The 17700-nt window shown below is 42.8% G+C and overlaps 1 protein-coding gene across 9 annotated transcripts in view; it reads right to left on the minus strand.

The window, feature by feature from the left end:
• The window catches only part of COL15A1 (collagen type XV alpha 1 chain), a 171947-nt gene that overhangs the window by 86990 nt on the left and 67257 nt on the right, over positions 1-17700 (minus strand). For 7 of the 9 annotated variants that reach the window (XR_013927186.1, XR_013927187.1, XR_013927188.1 and 4 more), the window contains exons 6-12: positions 17130-17256; positions 15738-15856; positions 14524-14652; positions 11195-11257; positions 5938-6015; positions 4504-4566; positions 1679-1804 (exon numbers count right to left, since the gene is read on the minus strand). Coding sequence is in view for 6 of the 9 variants with exons in the window: in XM_080381190.1 (XP_080237316.1) it covers positions 1679-1804; positions 4504-4566; positions 5938-6015; positions 11195-11257; positions 14524-14652; positions 15738-15856; positions 17130-17256 (705 nt within the window). In the remaining 3 variants the exon portion in view is untranslated. The remainder of the gene's footprint in view (positions 1-1678; positions 1805-4503; positions 4567-5937; positions 6016-11194; positions 11258-14523; positions 14653-15737; positions 15857-17129; positions 17257-17700) is intronic. The other 2 variants (XM_080381192.1, XM_080381193.1) reach the window with 1 other exon arrangement.

Raw genomic sequence — 17700 nt, forward strand, 5'->3', positions numbered from 1 at the left:
CTTCAATTTTGACAGGAAAAATGTACATTTACATCTCCACCCAATTTCCTGCATTATATCCATGATTTAGCACACATTTGAGCGAGCAGCCAGGCTGGGAAAAACTGGCTTTGTAGGGTCAACCATTCAATACAGGTACTAAAGCCCAGCCCACGGTAACTAGTCATGCAAGAAAGGGAACAGTTGCACACATATTTGCACGGCCTCTGTTTTTAAAATCAGGTTCTGAAAGCTTTTAACTAAGTTTACAGGTGTGCATTCTGGCCTCTGAGAATCTTTTACCCATTTTTTATTCTTCTGTTTTGGGGAAGGATATAAATGGTTGCAGAAGGAGATAGAAAACATTTTTTTTTCTGGTCTTTGCAGAATGGTCTCAAAGGCCTCATTTTCCCTGCTCTCCCTACTTTCCCCCACTGTTTTTGCCCTTTGGGTACATTGTGTGTGACGGAATAACTAACTGATTCTTTTTAATGTTAAAAGATCAACAATATTTTCAGAATTTTTCAAATATTTTCATCTTCTATTTTGCCATGATTACATAGACAGAGGAGGATTAGAAAAGATGTTGGACTAATAACAATAATTGTTCTAAATTTTAGTGACTATTTCTCCTATCCTGCTTAGTAATTTTAAGTTTCATTGCTCTAAAATTGCTTGTTTCCTTTACAGCTTTTAAACAGTCTCTCTGATGTAGCTAGCAAGCAACACCTGGAGATTTCTTATCCACTTCAAGATGTTCATGCATTTATGAGCTACTTTTAAAAAATTACCATAGATGTCCCTGTTTCAGCTGGGGTAGAGTTAATTTTCTTCTTAGTAGCTGTTGCAGTGCTGTGGTTTGGGTTTGGTGCGAGAACAATGTCGTCAAGGGCCTTTCAGTGAGCAGCTGTTGGGAGGGGGCACGGCCAGGACAGCTGCCCCCCCTGACTGAGGGGTGTCCCAGGCCATGCGCCCTCATGCTCAGCATGTACAGCTGGGGCAGGAGGAGGAAGGGGGGACATACGGAGTGATGGCGTTTGCCTCCCCAAGCCCCCGTCAGGCTGGAGCCCGGCTGTCCTGGGATGGCTAAGCCCCTCCTGCCCGCCCGGGGGAGTGGGACTGGGAGTGGGGAACCAGGAATGGGGAATGGGGAGTGGGAAATGGGGAACGGGGAATGGGTGTCTCCTGCTGCTTCGCGTGTGTGTGCGGCTTTTGGTCTACCTATTACACCGTCTTTATCTCAACCCATGAGTTTTCCTGCTTTTACCTTCCTGATCCTCTCCCCCATCCCACTGTGGGGGGAGTGAGCAAGCAGATGCATGGGGCTGAGTTGCCGGCTGGGGTTAGAGCACAGCAAAGTGATTTAGCATACTTCATTTTCCTGAAAGCACTACAAGAAAAATAATCCTTGGCTTTATTCAGTGTCAGTAAAAGCATCATTACTTTTTATTTATTCTGGTCCAGATTCACCAGTATCTGTCTGCCAAATGTACATCCTGCTGTGGAGTAATGTGCTATGGTTAACTAGACATTTATTTGGGTGGAGATTTTTTTTTTTGTAAAAAATGTACATAAAATCCAAGGTCTTCAATTAAAAATATTCTGCAGTGTTGCTATGAATTATACAAACTGTAAGCCTTAGAACTCAGTGTCATAGGACAGAAGCAACATTAATGTTTGTGCACGAATGGGTACTCACTTCAGGACCTGGTTCACCAGGAGCTCCATCCTCCCCTGGGGAGCCAGGAGATCCTACACCTGCATCAGGTGCTGGCTTTCCGGGAAGACCAGGCAGTCCTGGGGGGCCCGGTGGCCCCGGAAGACCCTGGATAAATCAGCAGTATTGTTAGAAATGGCCCAAGCCAGCTTCACCTGCATATGTGTGGAACCAAAAAAACTCACACAGACTGTTCAGGTTCAGAAAACTCTCAGCTTGGGTTACCATGCCCCTTCTGCTTCATTAAGGACCAATTTCACTTTCACAGATACACTCCTTACACACAGTCAGTCTGAGCTCCTCCATCCCTGCTCTCTGAACTGTGCCACCTCACAGCCCGCAACAGCAAGCAGGAAGCTCAAAACCAAAACAATTCCATCAGCACTCTGTAACCCAGTACGGACCTTAGAGATACTCCAATGACTGACCTAATGTTAGGAAGCTCAACCAAGATGAAATCCAAGGGACCACTGAACAGAGGGAAGTGGTTAGTTTTTTCTCTATTCATTTCAAAGGGTGTCTCCATGCTATTGCTGGAGCACTGAGAATCTGTACTCATGGTCAAGACCTGACTGTTCTTGGTGCTGTAAAAATGACCTCTGCTCCAAAGATCTATCCTGCATGGGCATAAGTAGATCTATTTAAATTGAACAAAATGAACGAAGAATGTTACTTTAGGAGAAATAATAAGTTTGCAAATGTTCTGTTGTGGCCAAGTCCATCCTTGTTACCGATTGCATTAGCAAGCAAATATGAGCAGCTTGAGATTTTGGCACATGGCACTGCAAGGCAAGAACTCTTTAATTCTGATTTAGGATTATCTACGGGATTCTGTTAGGAAGATGGTCATCTTGGATTTTCAGTACAGTCAACAGAGCCTTCTGCAGGGAGCCTTTCCAAGAGTCTCATTAACTGCATAGGGCATCTAAAGAGGCTAGTCTCCTAAAGTAGGCGAGATAATTAATGTTCAGCACATGGCAATTCCCTTCTGAAGAGCCTTGTGATAAGGTATTCAGCACTTTGGAGGAAAAAAAAAGAAACAGAAAAGAAGTCTTGAGGCAGAAATCAGTCTGAGAGAATGAAAAATATCATTAGACGTGTTGCAAAACAATGGCCTCAGAATGTCATAGCATTCTGGAGTGCACAGGAGGCAGCCAGCCAGGGAGTTCGTTCCTCAGAAAGCTGCAGTATTATTGATGGATGAAAACAGTTTCTAATTTCAGGGTGGAAATGCTCCATCCCAAAGACTGCATAAAAGATTATCTCTCACTCCATCTAGATGGATCAGTAAAAGCCTTTACATTTATGTCCCTTCATCTTCAGCCACTTGACTTCTCATTTCCCTAGCATTTGTCTCTAACTGTGGATGGAAAACCATATTATTTGCAATTGTAATACATATTTTATAGATTGCTACTTGGATTTTCAACAGGAACATGGTAAAAGTAGATCTGGCTGACTGTCTAGAGATAGTGGGTGAAGAAGCGGCTCAAGAACAAAACAAAACATAGAAAATAATTTCAGATCTGGCAGCAGGTTCTACTTCATAGATACTATTTTTCCCCCCAAAAGGCACACTGTTCTGTCAGCATGTATAGGAAAGATAGCCTCTCCCCTGAAAAGAAGAGTCCAGCAATGAAGAGGTAGAAAAAAAACCATGCCAAATGTTTCATCTGCCACTCAGCAACTCAGAAGCAGACTAAGAAAACCAAGCCAGGCGTCCCATGTTTAATGCAGAGCTGTGCTCGTCTGAGTACTGTCTCTCAAAATATGTCAATTCTGTGAAGGGAAAGCACGAGAGCAACACACTGATTCAATCCTTAAAACAAAGCTCACTTGAGGCTGTTGATACCTAATGCTAAGTGTGGCAGAGTAAGCAAAAAAGTGAAACCAGTGCTTACTGTCCCACTTGAAGCGCTGTTTACCGAGCCCGCTGAGCCCCAGCACAGCCAAAAGCTCAGGAATCAGCTGCATCCCACAGCACGGCTACCACAGCCTCTGGCATGAACTGAAACTGATGCTGACCTTCCTAATCATTATGTCTACAAAATTAAGTAGTTTTATAGATTGTCTAGCCACTTAAGGTCTTCTGAAGCTGAGAGACACCTCCAGGAAACGGATGAGGTCAACATCTAAGGCAGCGACTGCTTTGACTGTCCCAGTTTAACCGGTGGCCAAGGATGTGTTAACAGCCCAAGGCTCAGGTTTACCTGGCATGAATGTTCCTTCCAACAACGAAAGTCTGGTCTCATGTCACACAGCCCAGAGAACCTCACTCAGGAGCACGTGCATCAAAATCTTTTAACCTCCACTAATCCAAAGCACCTCTCCCTGCCAGCCAGCCTTGACGTGACGGTGTTACAATGCTTCACAAAGGCAAGGATACACAGAAGTTCAAATGACCACCAAAATGGCCCAACAGTGGGAGCTGCAGTGTAAAGTATTTCATACAGATATACTTATTTTTCAGAACGTGTACTCCAAATTAAAGAAGCATAGAACAGCATCATTCCCATCTGTCTCCTCTTTGCTGTCTCCTCGGAATCAGGTTAACAGCATTTTTCTCATTTTAAAAAGTCCTCTTGCCATTATTTCTTTGCTGTCCTCTTTCTTTGTCACACTTATTCCCTGATCACATACACTTAGGCCTTTTCAGATCTTGACATGAAACTCTACAAAGCATTTCTGGATGCTGTGAATTAAGCATGTACACAGGTTGCATTGTGAAATGCACCTTCTACAATCTGGATGAGTAAAGTAAAGCTCTTTCTTATGCTAATGAGAGATAAACATCAAAATATACTTACTCTTAAAGTCTCAGTCTCTCTGTCAATGTCTCCAGAACCCGATTCTTCAGGTTCCAGTCTATTCTGAAATTAGAGGAATCATGTTTTAAAGTATTGCTTCTAAAGATGACAAATGAAAACATAACTTGCCAATTACTGCAAACACACTTATAGTCAATATCCTTGCAGCAGACTGTCACTGGTGAAATAAATTATAATACAACAAAAAACATTTCAGTCATGTTTCTGATGTTCAACACCATCTTATTTTGTAGACAGTCAGCTCTGTATTTACCTGCAGATGCTCTATGAGTACAGTGATAACAGTCCTGCAGGACACACGCTGCTGTGACTGTTTCAGTGAACCGAAAATGAAGCAATATCTCAGACAAATTTTAACTTTGGAAAGATACCCGTCAACATGAAGAATATCCTAAAATGCATACCTAACAAGTAGCCATTATTTCCTAGAATGTGCCTCTTAGTTCAAAAGCCAGATTCTGAGATCCCTACAACTGGAATCCAAAGAGTCATTTTATAAAGGGAAATTAAGCTACTAAAGCATTTTCTACAACGTGTTTAGAGAAGCAGCCCCTGGGTGAGAAAAGCTGTGGGAGCAGAGCAGCTTGCCCCAGCGGTCCGGAGCTGCCTTTCTGGTCGGCACCGGCGTGGCCGAAGAGCACAGCCCTTTCTGCACTCTGGGTTTATGCCACAGAAACAGACTGGTATGATTTAGCAGACCCGAGATCAGGGGAGCATATAACCCATTTCGGCCACTGGAATATGTTGCAAACTACCTTGTTACATACTCAAAATACTCAGTGTGACAGGTAGTTTTGTTTAAAAGTCCACCACAGCAGTTGCACTGGTGTCAGTGGCGCGCCGTGTCTGCATGTAAAGTCACTCCCACACCACAAATCGAAAACTCAGGCCAGAGTCATCCTTCAGCTGCATACACATGCACCGTCATGGCAATGCTGGGAAAGGTCCCAGTACAGGAGAGAGATGAATCTGAAACATACTCTACCATTCCCTGAACACTCAGCGTTCAAGATACGAACACTGTCACCACACTGCTCTATGTTGTAGTACTTAATGACAGCAAACGTAAGTGACTGCTAAACCATTTCTGTGTTCAGTAGCAGGAAGAAATGAATAATTCAGGTTTATAATGCCTTTTTGAGGAAATTTTGTGTCTTTTTCTCCTACATATTATTGCTTTTGCAGGGGAGAGCACACACATCGACTGGCTTTTTAAAAGGTGAATACTGGATGTTTGTGTAGATTACAGTACTCACACCCTTTAGCCAGACATTTATTTGCATTTCTGCATGTGTGTTTTAGAGAACATGGTTATGTCTGTGGTAGTCAGGCTACTTTCCCAGAGAAAACCTCCTGTTCAGTTCTGAGCTCCTCGATGGCAAGCCCAGCTCAGTGACAGAAAACCTCACTCACTAATCCTCCAGAAGGAGTGGGTGGTCCTGCGCGTCCTGGGAGTCCAGGGGGTCCTGGCAACCCCTCACCAGGATCACCCTAAAACAGGAACAAGTATAAATCAGCAAGCATTTAATCATAGCAATGCAGAGCAGAGTTTTTCAGCACTAGCTACAATCCGTGTGGATTTCTCATCACAAGCCACCACCAACATGCCTGCTTAGATGCTAGGAGCAGAGCTGAGCTTTGTTCGTTCCTGAGACAAGCTCCCAAGAAACATGATCTTTGCGTTGGCAAAGGAAGAAAGGACTTTTCCCTTTCTGACTTCTGCAATGAATTTGCAAATGTACAAGTAGCATTAACAGTGTTAGTGTATATTTCTTATCAGAATAACGTTTTACAGTGGATCTTGCATTTTTAGGGTACATTATATGCCCCACTCCCCCCATAAATAAATATGTAGAAAGTGGGTTCACACCATGGTACTCAACAAGTGAACTTCTTTGTTTTATTGCTGCAATCTGTAATGCTTTTCCCAATACCATGTCATGATTATTTTTCTCTGTACTGACCTTTATCTACTGCCAACACAATGAAAGGGCCTCTTCAGAAATGTGTCATTTTCTTTCATAATTACTTACCATCTCTTCTTCTTTGGCTTTATTACATCATCTCTGACATTTTGCTGAGGTTAGTTTTAAGTGCTTCTGCTTAAGCAGTTTACGATTTTTATTAAATTTTCTGCTCAATTCCGGCATTTTTCACTGAAGTCAACAGCAGAGGTTCTGCCTCAACTTTTTAAATCTACATTGGAAGTCTTTATCATGAATCTTTTAATTTTCAACTATTATGTCCCTTTTTCTGGAGAATTCACTACATGGGATTTGGTCTTTGTGTTTTGAACTGTTTTGGGAGAAGGATGTGCCTCTGCATCCCCTAAAATGTGGCCAATAGGATCATACATAACCAGCAGACCAAAACACTGTGATTGCTTAGTACGCATGTTGTTTTCATCAAATGATTGGCACTCATTGAATTTCTTTTTTTTTTTTTTTTAAGTCTTGTATACCTCTAAAAATGATCGAGCCCACTTACATTTTACCCGATACATCTGACAGAGGGAATGCCAGGAGAAAATACCGTGTCCCACTCTCTCTCCCGGGCTGTCTCACATGCCTTGCCTTTGGCACACCATAACCGCAGCCCACGGCTTGGTCAGTGCCTCAGTGTGCGTTTTGAACATTCTTCCTACGTGGTGATCCTGGTTTCAGGACAGATGTACGTTTAGAGGGGAAGCAAAAGCAGTGTCACTGCTCATATCCCAGCGCTTCCCTCACCATCGGGAGAGAGGAGCTCAGCCTCCCCTGCCCAGCGCTCCCGTGGGCGCAGCCCGCTGCCCACCCGCCCGGGCACCGCAGGGCCGCCAGCTGCGAGCTCCTTCCCACCTGTGCCGGCGGCCAGGGGCCAGGGCGCTTGCACCCGCCTGCTTGCAGGGGACAAGTCACAGGGACACCGCTGCCCCGTCGCCAGCCTCTGCTGGTCTGTGCTGCACCCTCCCGCCTGCCGGTTCGTTTTCTGGGCTTATCAGCGTTGTCATTGTCTCCTCTAAATTCATATATTCAGTCACACAGCAGGAAACACTGAATTATACCTGCCTCTTGGTCACTTGCTCTTTTTGCTTGAGAATTCATTAGATAAATGTATGCATTCGTTTCTTTGTTCCCTGTGGCTTTGTCAGATGGTTCCTATAGTGATACTTCAGTCATATTCACAGAGAATGTGTTTGTTTAATCTGGGGCTATTTTCACTGTCTGCCAGCATGCTCATTTACAGATACTTTTCATTCATTTTAACATACCCTTTGGTTTTTTTTCCAGTGATTATTACATTAGCTCCTGTCAGTGGTTTGTGCTTGTTTTCATGCAGTTTCTTCCACTGTGAGTGTACTGCAAGGAAGTAACCCCAGCTCTCACGTTTGGGTCACAGTCATTTCTAGGAAGCCTAACTGCATCCATTCCCGAAGAGCATCTCATGGCTGTATCTCTGTGCTGCAAGGACCACAGTGAACAAGTGATGGCCACCTCATGCAGCACCCCATGCATTTCCAGCTTTCCATTTTCAATGAAATGAACCATAACAGGTGGATCTTGCTACTGTTCCTCAAGTTTAAATACTATGCTGAAAAAGTGCTGCCTGCCTTTACAGAGCATAACTGGTTCGGATTTTTTGTGTGTGTGCACAGATCAAACCTTTAAGTTTTGCTCACTCTACCAACATAACAGGTCCTAGGAAATCACGCTGATTGGGTTAATGAAATAATTTTCTGTACCACTAATACTTTAAAAATTATTCACGTCTGTAAAAGAGGATCAGAGCAATGTCTTCTTGTTTGCCCTGCTTTCTGCTGCAGGAATTGGGTCTGGTTAAAGTCTCGCCAAGAAAAAGTTGTGCATATGAAGCTGTCAGCATTCTTTAGTGCTTCTGAACATATTGTTAGGATTTTTAGCAGCTGCTCTCTAACTTATCTTCACAATGCTTCTTTGAAGTGTCCCTTGAAAATATTATTTTTAAAATGGAAAACAAAGCTTGAGCCTTCACTAAAGTAGCCGTGTAAGTAATCAGGAATAGACTACAGGAGTCTTTTGCTTCCAGATATAGCCTCTGCTCACTATGGCTAAGCTGCTTCTCCTGCTGCCAAAATGATCATCTTCTGGTGCCTAATCAATAAAATAAGCTGAGGACCATTCCCTGGCCCTGAGGTCAGGCAGAACAGGCTGGCTGTGTTCACAGTTCTTAGGTTCTTGGCTCCGGGCCTTTTAGACTTACGTGTTCAAAGCTAATTTTTTTTAGTATAGGGGTCTTGTGCAATTTTCTTGAAATAGCATGAGAATAACACTGCAACCATCAGCATGATGAGTATTTGAAAGTAAAAAGCCTGCTGGGCTAGCACGTCAAATGAACAGGGTCAGCCTCTGCACAGTCCCATCTTGCAGCGTACTGGGAAGAGTTATCAGTCGATACCAGCCCTGAATGATGCTGAGCCACCATCTGAGAGGTCTATTTGACACGGGCCAAAACATTGTCTGGGAGCGTGCTTGCAAGCCTGACCTGTCAGCAAGTCAATTGGTTGCTGGGCCGGTTTCATTTGGTGGTACAGATGTAGCAGACGTGGCTGGCGATCAAATGGCAACCTAACAACAGCTGCAGCAGAAAGCTTCTTTTGCTTATTTGCACTTTGCTCATAAACAGAAGAAATGTAAACACCCATAATCTTGAAATCTTTTCCATTTGCTTTGTTTTCATTAAAAGCAGACCGACTGCTTTTATGGTTTACTAACATGAATTATTTATGTCAGTACCAAGCATCCTAGAAATAACGCTGGTCACAAGAATGACCAAAGCAGACTTGCAGGACACTTGGGAAGCCAATTGTCAAATGACGTTTAGGCCATTTTTTCAGTTTTTTCACTGTGCAATTGACAAATACTATAGGGGAAAGTGAGCCTTTGCTAGAGGGGCTATAGTTGACAAAGTGCCTGAGACCAGTGCCAGCTCAAAAGCAAGCATGAATCACCGCCACCAGTGGGGCTGTGCAAGAAGGTACCTTTCTTCTCAGAGACTGCCGTACCACACATTACCAAGTGATATTCCTGCATATCGCTGTCCCAGTGATGGCTCTCCAAGAGCAGAACAGTCCATGTTTCACCTCCATGTGCAGCCAACTCATGCAAAGGAATAGTGAGTTGGCAGACTCTTGTGTCCATGTAGCTCTGGGGCAAAACCAGCTTGCCCTCCCACAAGACAGTGAAGTGCTGTTCTCTGGATAGTGTTGTCCAAAATGGGCAACTGCCATGACATTAATTCCTACCAATTATTGTTCATCAGTCAAGAAGTGAAGTCATCCCTTGCAGAATATTTTTCCTTGAACTATACCTTGCCTTTGAGTTATACCAAGATATACGTATAATTAATTATTAATATTACATATAGAATTGTTACTATTAGTAAAACCCAGAAACTGTATACTACTATTCTCAGTGGAGTTTGTGTGATTTATCTTGGAAGCACCAAGCTGGTTGGAAAGTGCTGTAGAAAATCCGTCTCTGTTGGAAAGTGACTGACTTGGTTACCCATTTTGGCATGATATGAAAATATGATGGAGGTTAATCAGAAATGAAGGAAAAATCATCTCATAATGCCATCAGGAAGAGTGCTGTAGTATTTACCTGATAGCTTATAGTACTGAATGCCACATAAGTCATAGTGGTGACATTCACTTACAAACTCAGTAGTCATTTTGAGGGACCCGTTAGAGTAGGGATAGTTTTAGGCATATGACTGCTATAAATCGGTGCCTGATACTCTTTCTAGCTTTGGAAACCTTAGCTTGGTCTATCTTGCACTCTAATAGCACAACGAGTTATGCCACATTACTTAAGAGTATGCTACTGTTGAAATGTGTCCAGAACTGCCGTAGTATTTTTCAAGTGAGATTAATGGCACTGCGGTTCACAGGCACTTCTTTCAGTACCTGAGCCATGAAACACGTGGGTGATACCATGCACCAGCTGCCATGCTGCCAGCAGGTTGAGGGAGGTTGTCCTTCTGCTCCACTCATCTGAATTACTGTTCCCATGTTTAGGTTTCCAGCACAAGAAAGATGGGGACATATGGAGCGAGCCCAGATAAAAGTCACAAAAGCAACTGAAGGACTGGGGCTTCTGGCTTACGAGGGGAGACTGAGACATCAAACTATCTAGCTCGGAGAAAATACATCTTGGGGGGAACTTGTCAACTGTTAATTTGGCACTTGGAGTTACTAGCTGAAAGTTACTGCTTCAATGCTAGGTTTATCCATTCTAGCTCACTTCATCTCAGAAATTATACAAGTTGTTACATCAGATGTTTTAGCTCTTATTTCAATTACGTTCATTTCATCAGGGTGATACAACTACACTGCCTCTGTTAAATCACCTAGCCAGTGGAGTAAATTGTGTATAACGACTGACTTTTCTTTACTAAGTGTTAGATATATCTTCCCTAGCTCGCCTGTGAAAGCCCAACTGTTTCTACCACTGAAGTTTATTCATATTCTTGAAAGATCCTTATGAATCTGTTACGGCTGCCCTTCATGCAGCTTCATGGCTGAACAGCAGGATGTTTACATTTTTCCTATGATTCCATACTATTATCATTTTTTCTCTCAGAGCGCACCAAATCAACACGTGTCCAAGCATAAATGGTATCTGACATTGTCAGCTATTAACAGGACATATACCTTTTCACCTTTCAGGCCTGCTTTTCCTTTCGGTCCCGGCAACACCTGAAGTCCTTTTTTACCCTAAAAGGAAATAATTTTTTTGATTAGACACTATATCGTATGCAGGTTAAACAGGCTGCACAGCCAGCAGCTGCTGCAAGCCTGTGGGATCACAGCCCTCGGCTAGCAGCGCGGGAGGAGCGGTGGGAGGGCAGCCAGCGCAGCACCCAACACACCCAACGCACCCGCACCCTGCAACGTGGCGGTGCAGCCTGTGTGCTGGCTGCAGTGGGCACGCCGGACAGGCTGCACCTGCGCTGCACAGGCTGCCAGCTGGGCCACAGCGCTGGTGACAAATGCCTTGAAAATGATAATGTTCCACTAGAACAAATAGTAACAGCTGCCTGAAAAGTCCTCCTCAGATTTTCTGTCTCTCAGCCATCTACTTATCGAAAAAGTAAGAATGCCTTCATTTATTCCAAAATTTCTGAATATGCTCACAGCAGGTAAATTCTGGGCTAGAATTCTGCCTCTTCCCCTAACAGCTTTCAAACTATGAGAAACTGGACACTTAGAAGAAAGCTACCTTTAATATACAGAAGCAACAGTCAACAGAGAACAATACGATGTATTTGTAACAGGCTGCTGCACACTGCTGCTCTGAGTGCACCAAATCCTACCGCTGGTGTTAGCCTGTTCCAGCCTTCTGCTGAAACCTTTTTTACCTTGGCCCACCTGAATATATTCAGTTCCTACCCAGGAGGATGCTTCCTGAGGACACACATCTGACAAGGAACAAGTCGTGCTGCATACATTTCACTACATTTGCCACTCTAAAATTCGCGAGTCAAATTAATCCCAAATAACTATTCTATATATGTTCATCTTATCTACACTGAACACTCATAGGCTTTTCCTACAGAGGTTTGATTGTTGGCTAGAAAGAGCTCCCACCAGCTTTAAAGTGAGTGCTGTCATGAAGTGGTGCTATTTATGAATTCAGTTAGGACACTAGAAAAAAATTCAGAAGGCAAAAAAATTGTAGTTTCCCTAATGGCATTTTGGGAACCTAGACAGCTGTGATTACGGACTCTGCTGCTGAAATTTTAGGGCTGTACTAATTTTAAAGATGGGTTATATAAGCTCATTATGGAGAAAAATGTATCTGTAAGACTAAAAGCTTTTTTTCTCCTAGTATTATTTTTCCTGTAGAGTAACTGGTATCAAGTTTATAGAAAAGCAGCAAACACATGGCCAGTACAAATCTAGTGCATACTAATTCTACTGCTGAGTGAAGCCCCATCAATCCAATTGTAAAGTCGCATAGGTATATGCAAGATCAGAACCCAGGTACACTTGGACAAAATAATATCTATAAAAAATACAGGACAATGGTTAATTTAACAAGATACAATGAAATGTCTGTGGTAGGAAATAGGACACTTTTACAAGGATTTGTTTACAAGGACAAAACAATTGCTTTTGAAGCATTTGAATGACATCAAAAGAATTTTCTATGACATTTCCCCATTATTTTGGTTTCATAGAATTTTCTTTGAAAATGTTCTGCTTGAAAGTAGTTAGACTTCTGTTAATACTAAAGATGTAAACCTCTTGTCCATAAACACCCTAATGACACTAACTTGAGTTTAGGCCAAATATTTGCAAAAACAGATACATTTCTCTGAACATATCAATGCGTGCAGGCAGCATTCATGCAGGAGCTGAATAATGCATCCTATGAATGACTACTGAATTAGCTTCTTAATATCTTAAGACGTACCCATTTCATTGGGGTTCAGTTGCAGGGGACGGGAAGGGGCAGAAGCTCACAGCAGTGGTGCACGCAGCGCGCGAAGGGAGGAACTGGCATGGTAAGGGCGACAGCCCCTGGCTGGGAAGGTCTCAGAGAGGGGAAAGACACACAAAGTGGAGGCAGTAGATAAGGAAACAAAGCAGCCAGGTAGTAAAGCATCAACAGAGGACAGACGCGCAACAGCAGCTGAGACATGCATGGAATATGACAGCTGGCATTCATTACCATGCACGCTGCTGGGTGATATTTCACCACAGAGGATGCATATGCAACCTGTCAGTGGCTTGTGATGACCTGAGCTAAGGCAGGAGTCATCTGGAGAAGGGAGGAAGGAAAAATACAGGAAGATAACAGCCAATATAATACAAGAGAAGGGAAACCAGAGGAACACAGAGAAAGGAAAGCAGGAAGTATGAAGTGGAAGGAATAACTGCACGAGAGGTGAGGGGTGAGAGGTACATCTGGAAAGTTAATTGCAGCTGAGGTTAGGAGCAGGCAGCGTGGCAGCATGTGTCTATGAAGGTCAATGAAGCATTTTGTTTTGCCCTGGAAGAGGTCTGGGTCATACAAAAGAGTATGTGCTCTTCTGGAAGTTCCTCTCTGCAGAACAGCCAACCTCACCTAAGCTGGGCTTCTTGAACAGCTGCCTACAGCACACCATGCCTCTTACTTTTCTTTGTAACCAAGGAATCAAAAGTTTCTCTTAGAAACCTGGGTCCTACACTCTTGGCAACCTGAGGAAGTCAACTGCAGCACCAGAGCTGCCTTCTAGAGAGAGGGTACCGTGAAAGCACTTTGCTGCTTAAGCTTCAATGTAGCAGAGTCTCTGATAAAAATTGTTGGTTTTTTACTCTTCAGTTAACCGAAACATGTATCAAAGGGTACTTAAGGGTAACCCATTTTTACCAGGAATGGCCTAAAATAAAACATCTTGGTTGGAAAGGTAAATAAAACATTGTCACGAAGAAGCAAAAAAAAAAAAAGCAATTAGCCACAGCTTGATGTGTCATGCTGTGACAAGTAACAAACCAGACCCCTAACAAATCCCATGCCACAACGTGATCTGGTCTGCACCTCTGTCTACTTGGATACATCTTGTGCTGATGGTTCAGAAGGATATCCCTGGATGCACAGAAGCCACCGCAGGAGGTGTGCAGGTTGTGCAGTCCGGCAGCTTTGGCTGCCTTCAAACAAGACAGCAGGCAGGGTGTGGGGGCGGAGCACTGCAAAGGCTGCCCCAAGAGGGGGGGAACTGGCTCTCTAAGAGCGTTGGTATGTTGCCACATCAGTTGTTTGCCTTGTGCTTTCTGATGATCATCTTTCATCAGGCCCTTGCATAGCAGCTGGCAGACGTGCAAAGCAGGTACGACACTCCTGGGTTGGTTTGGTGGGGCGAGAAACCCACCCTGTACGAGCATAACTGATGACACTGTGTAAGACTGTGGAGTTTCAGCCCTTTATGTACATGCAATGAATGACCATTACCCTTTCTAAAATACATGCATTCTTTCGAAAGACATAAAATACTCACAGGCTGACTGTGCTGCCCAAGTTTCCCTGGACGTCCAGGAGTTCCTTGATCTTTTTTCTGCACATCTTCTACTCCTGGACTTCCTGGAGATCCTGTGGGCTTGTCCTCTCCTTCCTGACCTTCCTGGCCCTGAGTAATTAAAATGTGAAACATGAAAAAAAGTGCTGCATTACTTTTCCCATTTCTCTTTCTTTTCCCCCCTTTCTTCCCTCTCTCCTAGAACCCCTGCTTTGTTCAACACAGTCAGAAGCCTGTGAGGCACCACACAAGCAATATCCTCCATTCAACAAAGGCAGTCCGTACTAGAGATCATTCATTCACGTACAAACAAATTGCTCACTGAGCTGGAAAAAAATGAGCTGGTTACCTAGATGTAAATTCCCATGGTCTAATTTCATACCTGCACAAATCTGAGTAGTCTAAATCAATAATGTAGGTTTGAAAAAGACAAGTTTCACAAACAGTTTGTCTGGGAGAAAATTGTGAAAGTTAAAAAGATGTTTAGGAAAGCTTTAGCCAACTCCCCTGAGATGTACAACTCTAACAAAAGAGGGTTACACACCTGGCTTAGTTAAAAAGGAAAGTTACAGAAGATGAAACAAGGAAACTGATAGCAAAGAGTAAAAATGGACAACAAGCAAGACCAAAGGATTGCTGAGCATCAGTATTTGGTCAAGAGAAAGTAAGAATAATAAAAAGAGTAATTTAAATACACCAGAAACAAAATAAACCCCCTCAGTGGTGAAGCTTGGGCACTAAATACATCTTTAAACAAAACCCCAGTCAGTATGCCACACACCTGAGAAGGAAGCAGGACTTTCACCTGCAAGGTAGTTACTGTAAGACCAAGATGCCTGCTTTTAGGGAATAAAAATTGTGGCTTTTATGTTGAGGATTTACCCTAGTTATTTTGTTTGTTTCCCACTTTCTTAAATGCAAAACACAAAAATGCAAAACTGGAAGAACAAATTTGTTTTGCTAGTCAAAAATCTCAAGCCCAACTCAGTGATGGATACAAACTTCTGCAAAGTGTCAGCACCTTTCAGTCTGATGCCATGAGAGGACATTCATGAATTTAAAAAGTGACTTCAGTTTTGGCATGCTGCTAAGATGGGATAGATGAAGGTACCAACTCAGAAAAACACCAAAAATTCATACTTTTTCCTGCTCTTGGGGCAAAAAGATAAGGCATGTGATAAACCCATTGTACAGACCTCCTCTTTGCTTACTCCCGGCAAAACACTAGCACCAGAGCCACCTTCTTCTCTTAAGATTTTCTGTGTGACAGTGGTAGACTCACTGTTGCCTTGTCCAGTTTCCATGACAGCTGAAGCTAAATAAAAAATCACTTATTAATGAGAGACAGAGCAAAATAAAACCCACCCAGAGGTATTTTATCAGAGCACAGATTCTGCAAGTCATATGAAAAAAGAAATTATTTAGATTATGACCAAAATACATGCCCGAGATTAATATTAGTCATGTTATAACTCTGAAAATGTTAAAAGGAGAAAAAAAAAAGGGAGAAAAAGTGAGAATATAATTATAAAGCAAATGTTTATTTAAAGGACAAAGACTCTATTGCACCATCATCTTTGCCTCAGGCTCTAGTCTAAGGCTGCCTATTTTTCATCTGCATAAGAAAAAATACAAGGTATACACAATTTCAGCATACTTGAGGTATGTATAAAATGTAAATGGGAACATTGTCTTTGGCCTTGTTAAGATAACTAGCTTTACTTTTCTAGGGGTGCACTGACATTTTCTTACCAGTGGAGGACTGGGCTCCCAGTGCATTATGCCCTGCTCCTGTCACTGTGCTGCCTACACTTGTGCCCAAGACACCCCACTGGTGCACCAGGCAGATCCACAGCCTTTCCAGGGAACAGCAGTAGGATATAGCTGTTCATTCAGGGGTGGTATTCAGTTCTACATGAAAGGCTGTGCTTCCCTATAACCAAAGGTCATCAAATTAAATACCCATCTTAAATTCCTTTTAAAGGTGCTGTGTGGCTTTAGAGCCAGCAGCACTGTTTGCAGAGGAATGTCTCAAGAAACGCCATGCTTCTTGCTGAACTGAGCAGAATGGAGAGTTTTTCTCCCTTCATTCCCCTTGCCTAACACTTGCACTTTACTGGCATCTTGTAGAGTATTACAGCAGCAGCTCCTCAGGTCAGCTACTTTGTTTTATCCATATTTTTTTTACGTTAGAAAATATAAACCATAGTTTTGTGGCTGAAACTTCCACACTATGGAAGGGTAAATCTGTTCTCTGTGTGTTTAACAATGATTGAGATAAGCACCTATATGGAGTGAGAAGTGGAAGACATGTTGGAAGGGTGGCTGTGGTTGCTACCACTTACCTTTGCTGCTGTTAACACACTGCAGCCTAACAAACTGCAGTCTCACAGATCAAATCCTTGATGTGCCAATTCTTTTCTAAGAAACAGGATGTCCAATACCATAGGATTTTCCATTCCTGGCAGCAATCAAAATATTTTGACAGTGGCTTTTCGTGCACAGGAAAATAACAGACTCAGACCTAGAGAATGAAGATGACACCACCGCCCCACCACCACCCCCCCAAAAAAAAAAAGAGGCAGTGCCTTGTTCTTTACGTTTAGCTGTTTCAGGGGTTTCTTCTGATCTGTGATTTCCAGAGAAATCATTTTCTTCCAAATAAGACAATACAGTTGGGGGTGCTTCCACTGGCTCAGCCAATGTATCTTCAGGCTAAAAAAAACAAAATCCCAAATAAATGTTTATAGAAAAGGCTTATCACACATTTTAAAGCAAGAATCAGCAATTGCCTTCCTCAAAGCATAATAATCAAAGCTACCACGTTTATGAAGCAAAGCAGAAATCCAGATCTCTCCCACTTACATCTCACCAGTATCTGTCCTTATTCTTATGCTGCCCTTAGAAACATTAATTATCATTGCTATAATAAAACCTGAAATTTATTAATGGCCAATATATACACCCTCTTTCACTTACAAGTTTTTTATTTATTTCACCTTCTGTTTCATTCTTCCTCATTACAATAAGCATCTAATTTCTACTTATCAGCAGATAAGTCACACCCATTTGGTCAAGCTCTTGAGAAAAATCAGCACACCACCTTTGAACACCATTCCTCCAGACCAAGTCATGTACACCTGAAAAACCCACAGAGCA

This window comes from Falco punctatus (genome assembly GCF_963210335.1).
Source record: "Falco punctatus genome assembly, chromosome: 3".
Classification (NCBI taxonomy): domain Eukaryota; kingdom Metazoa; phylum Chordata; class Aves; order Falconiformes; family Falconidae; genus Falco; species Falco punctatus.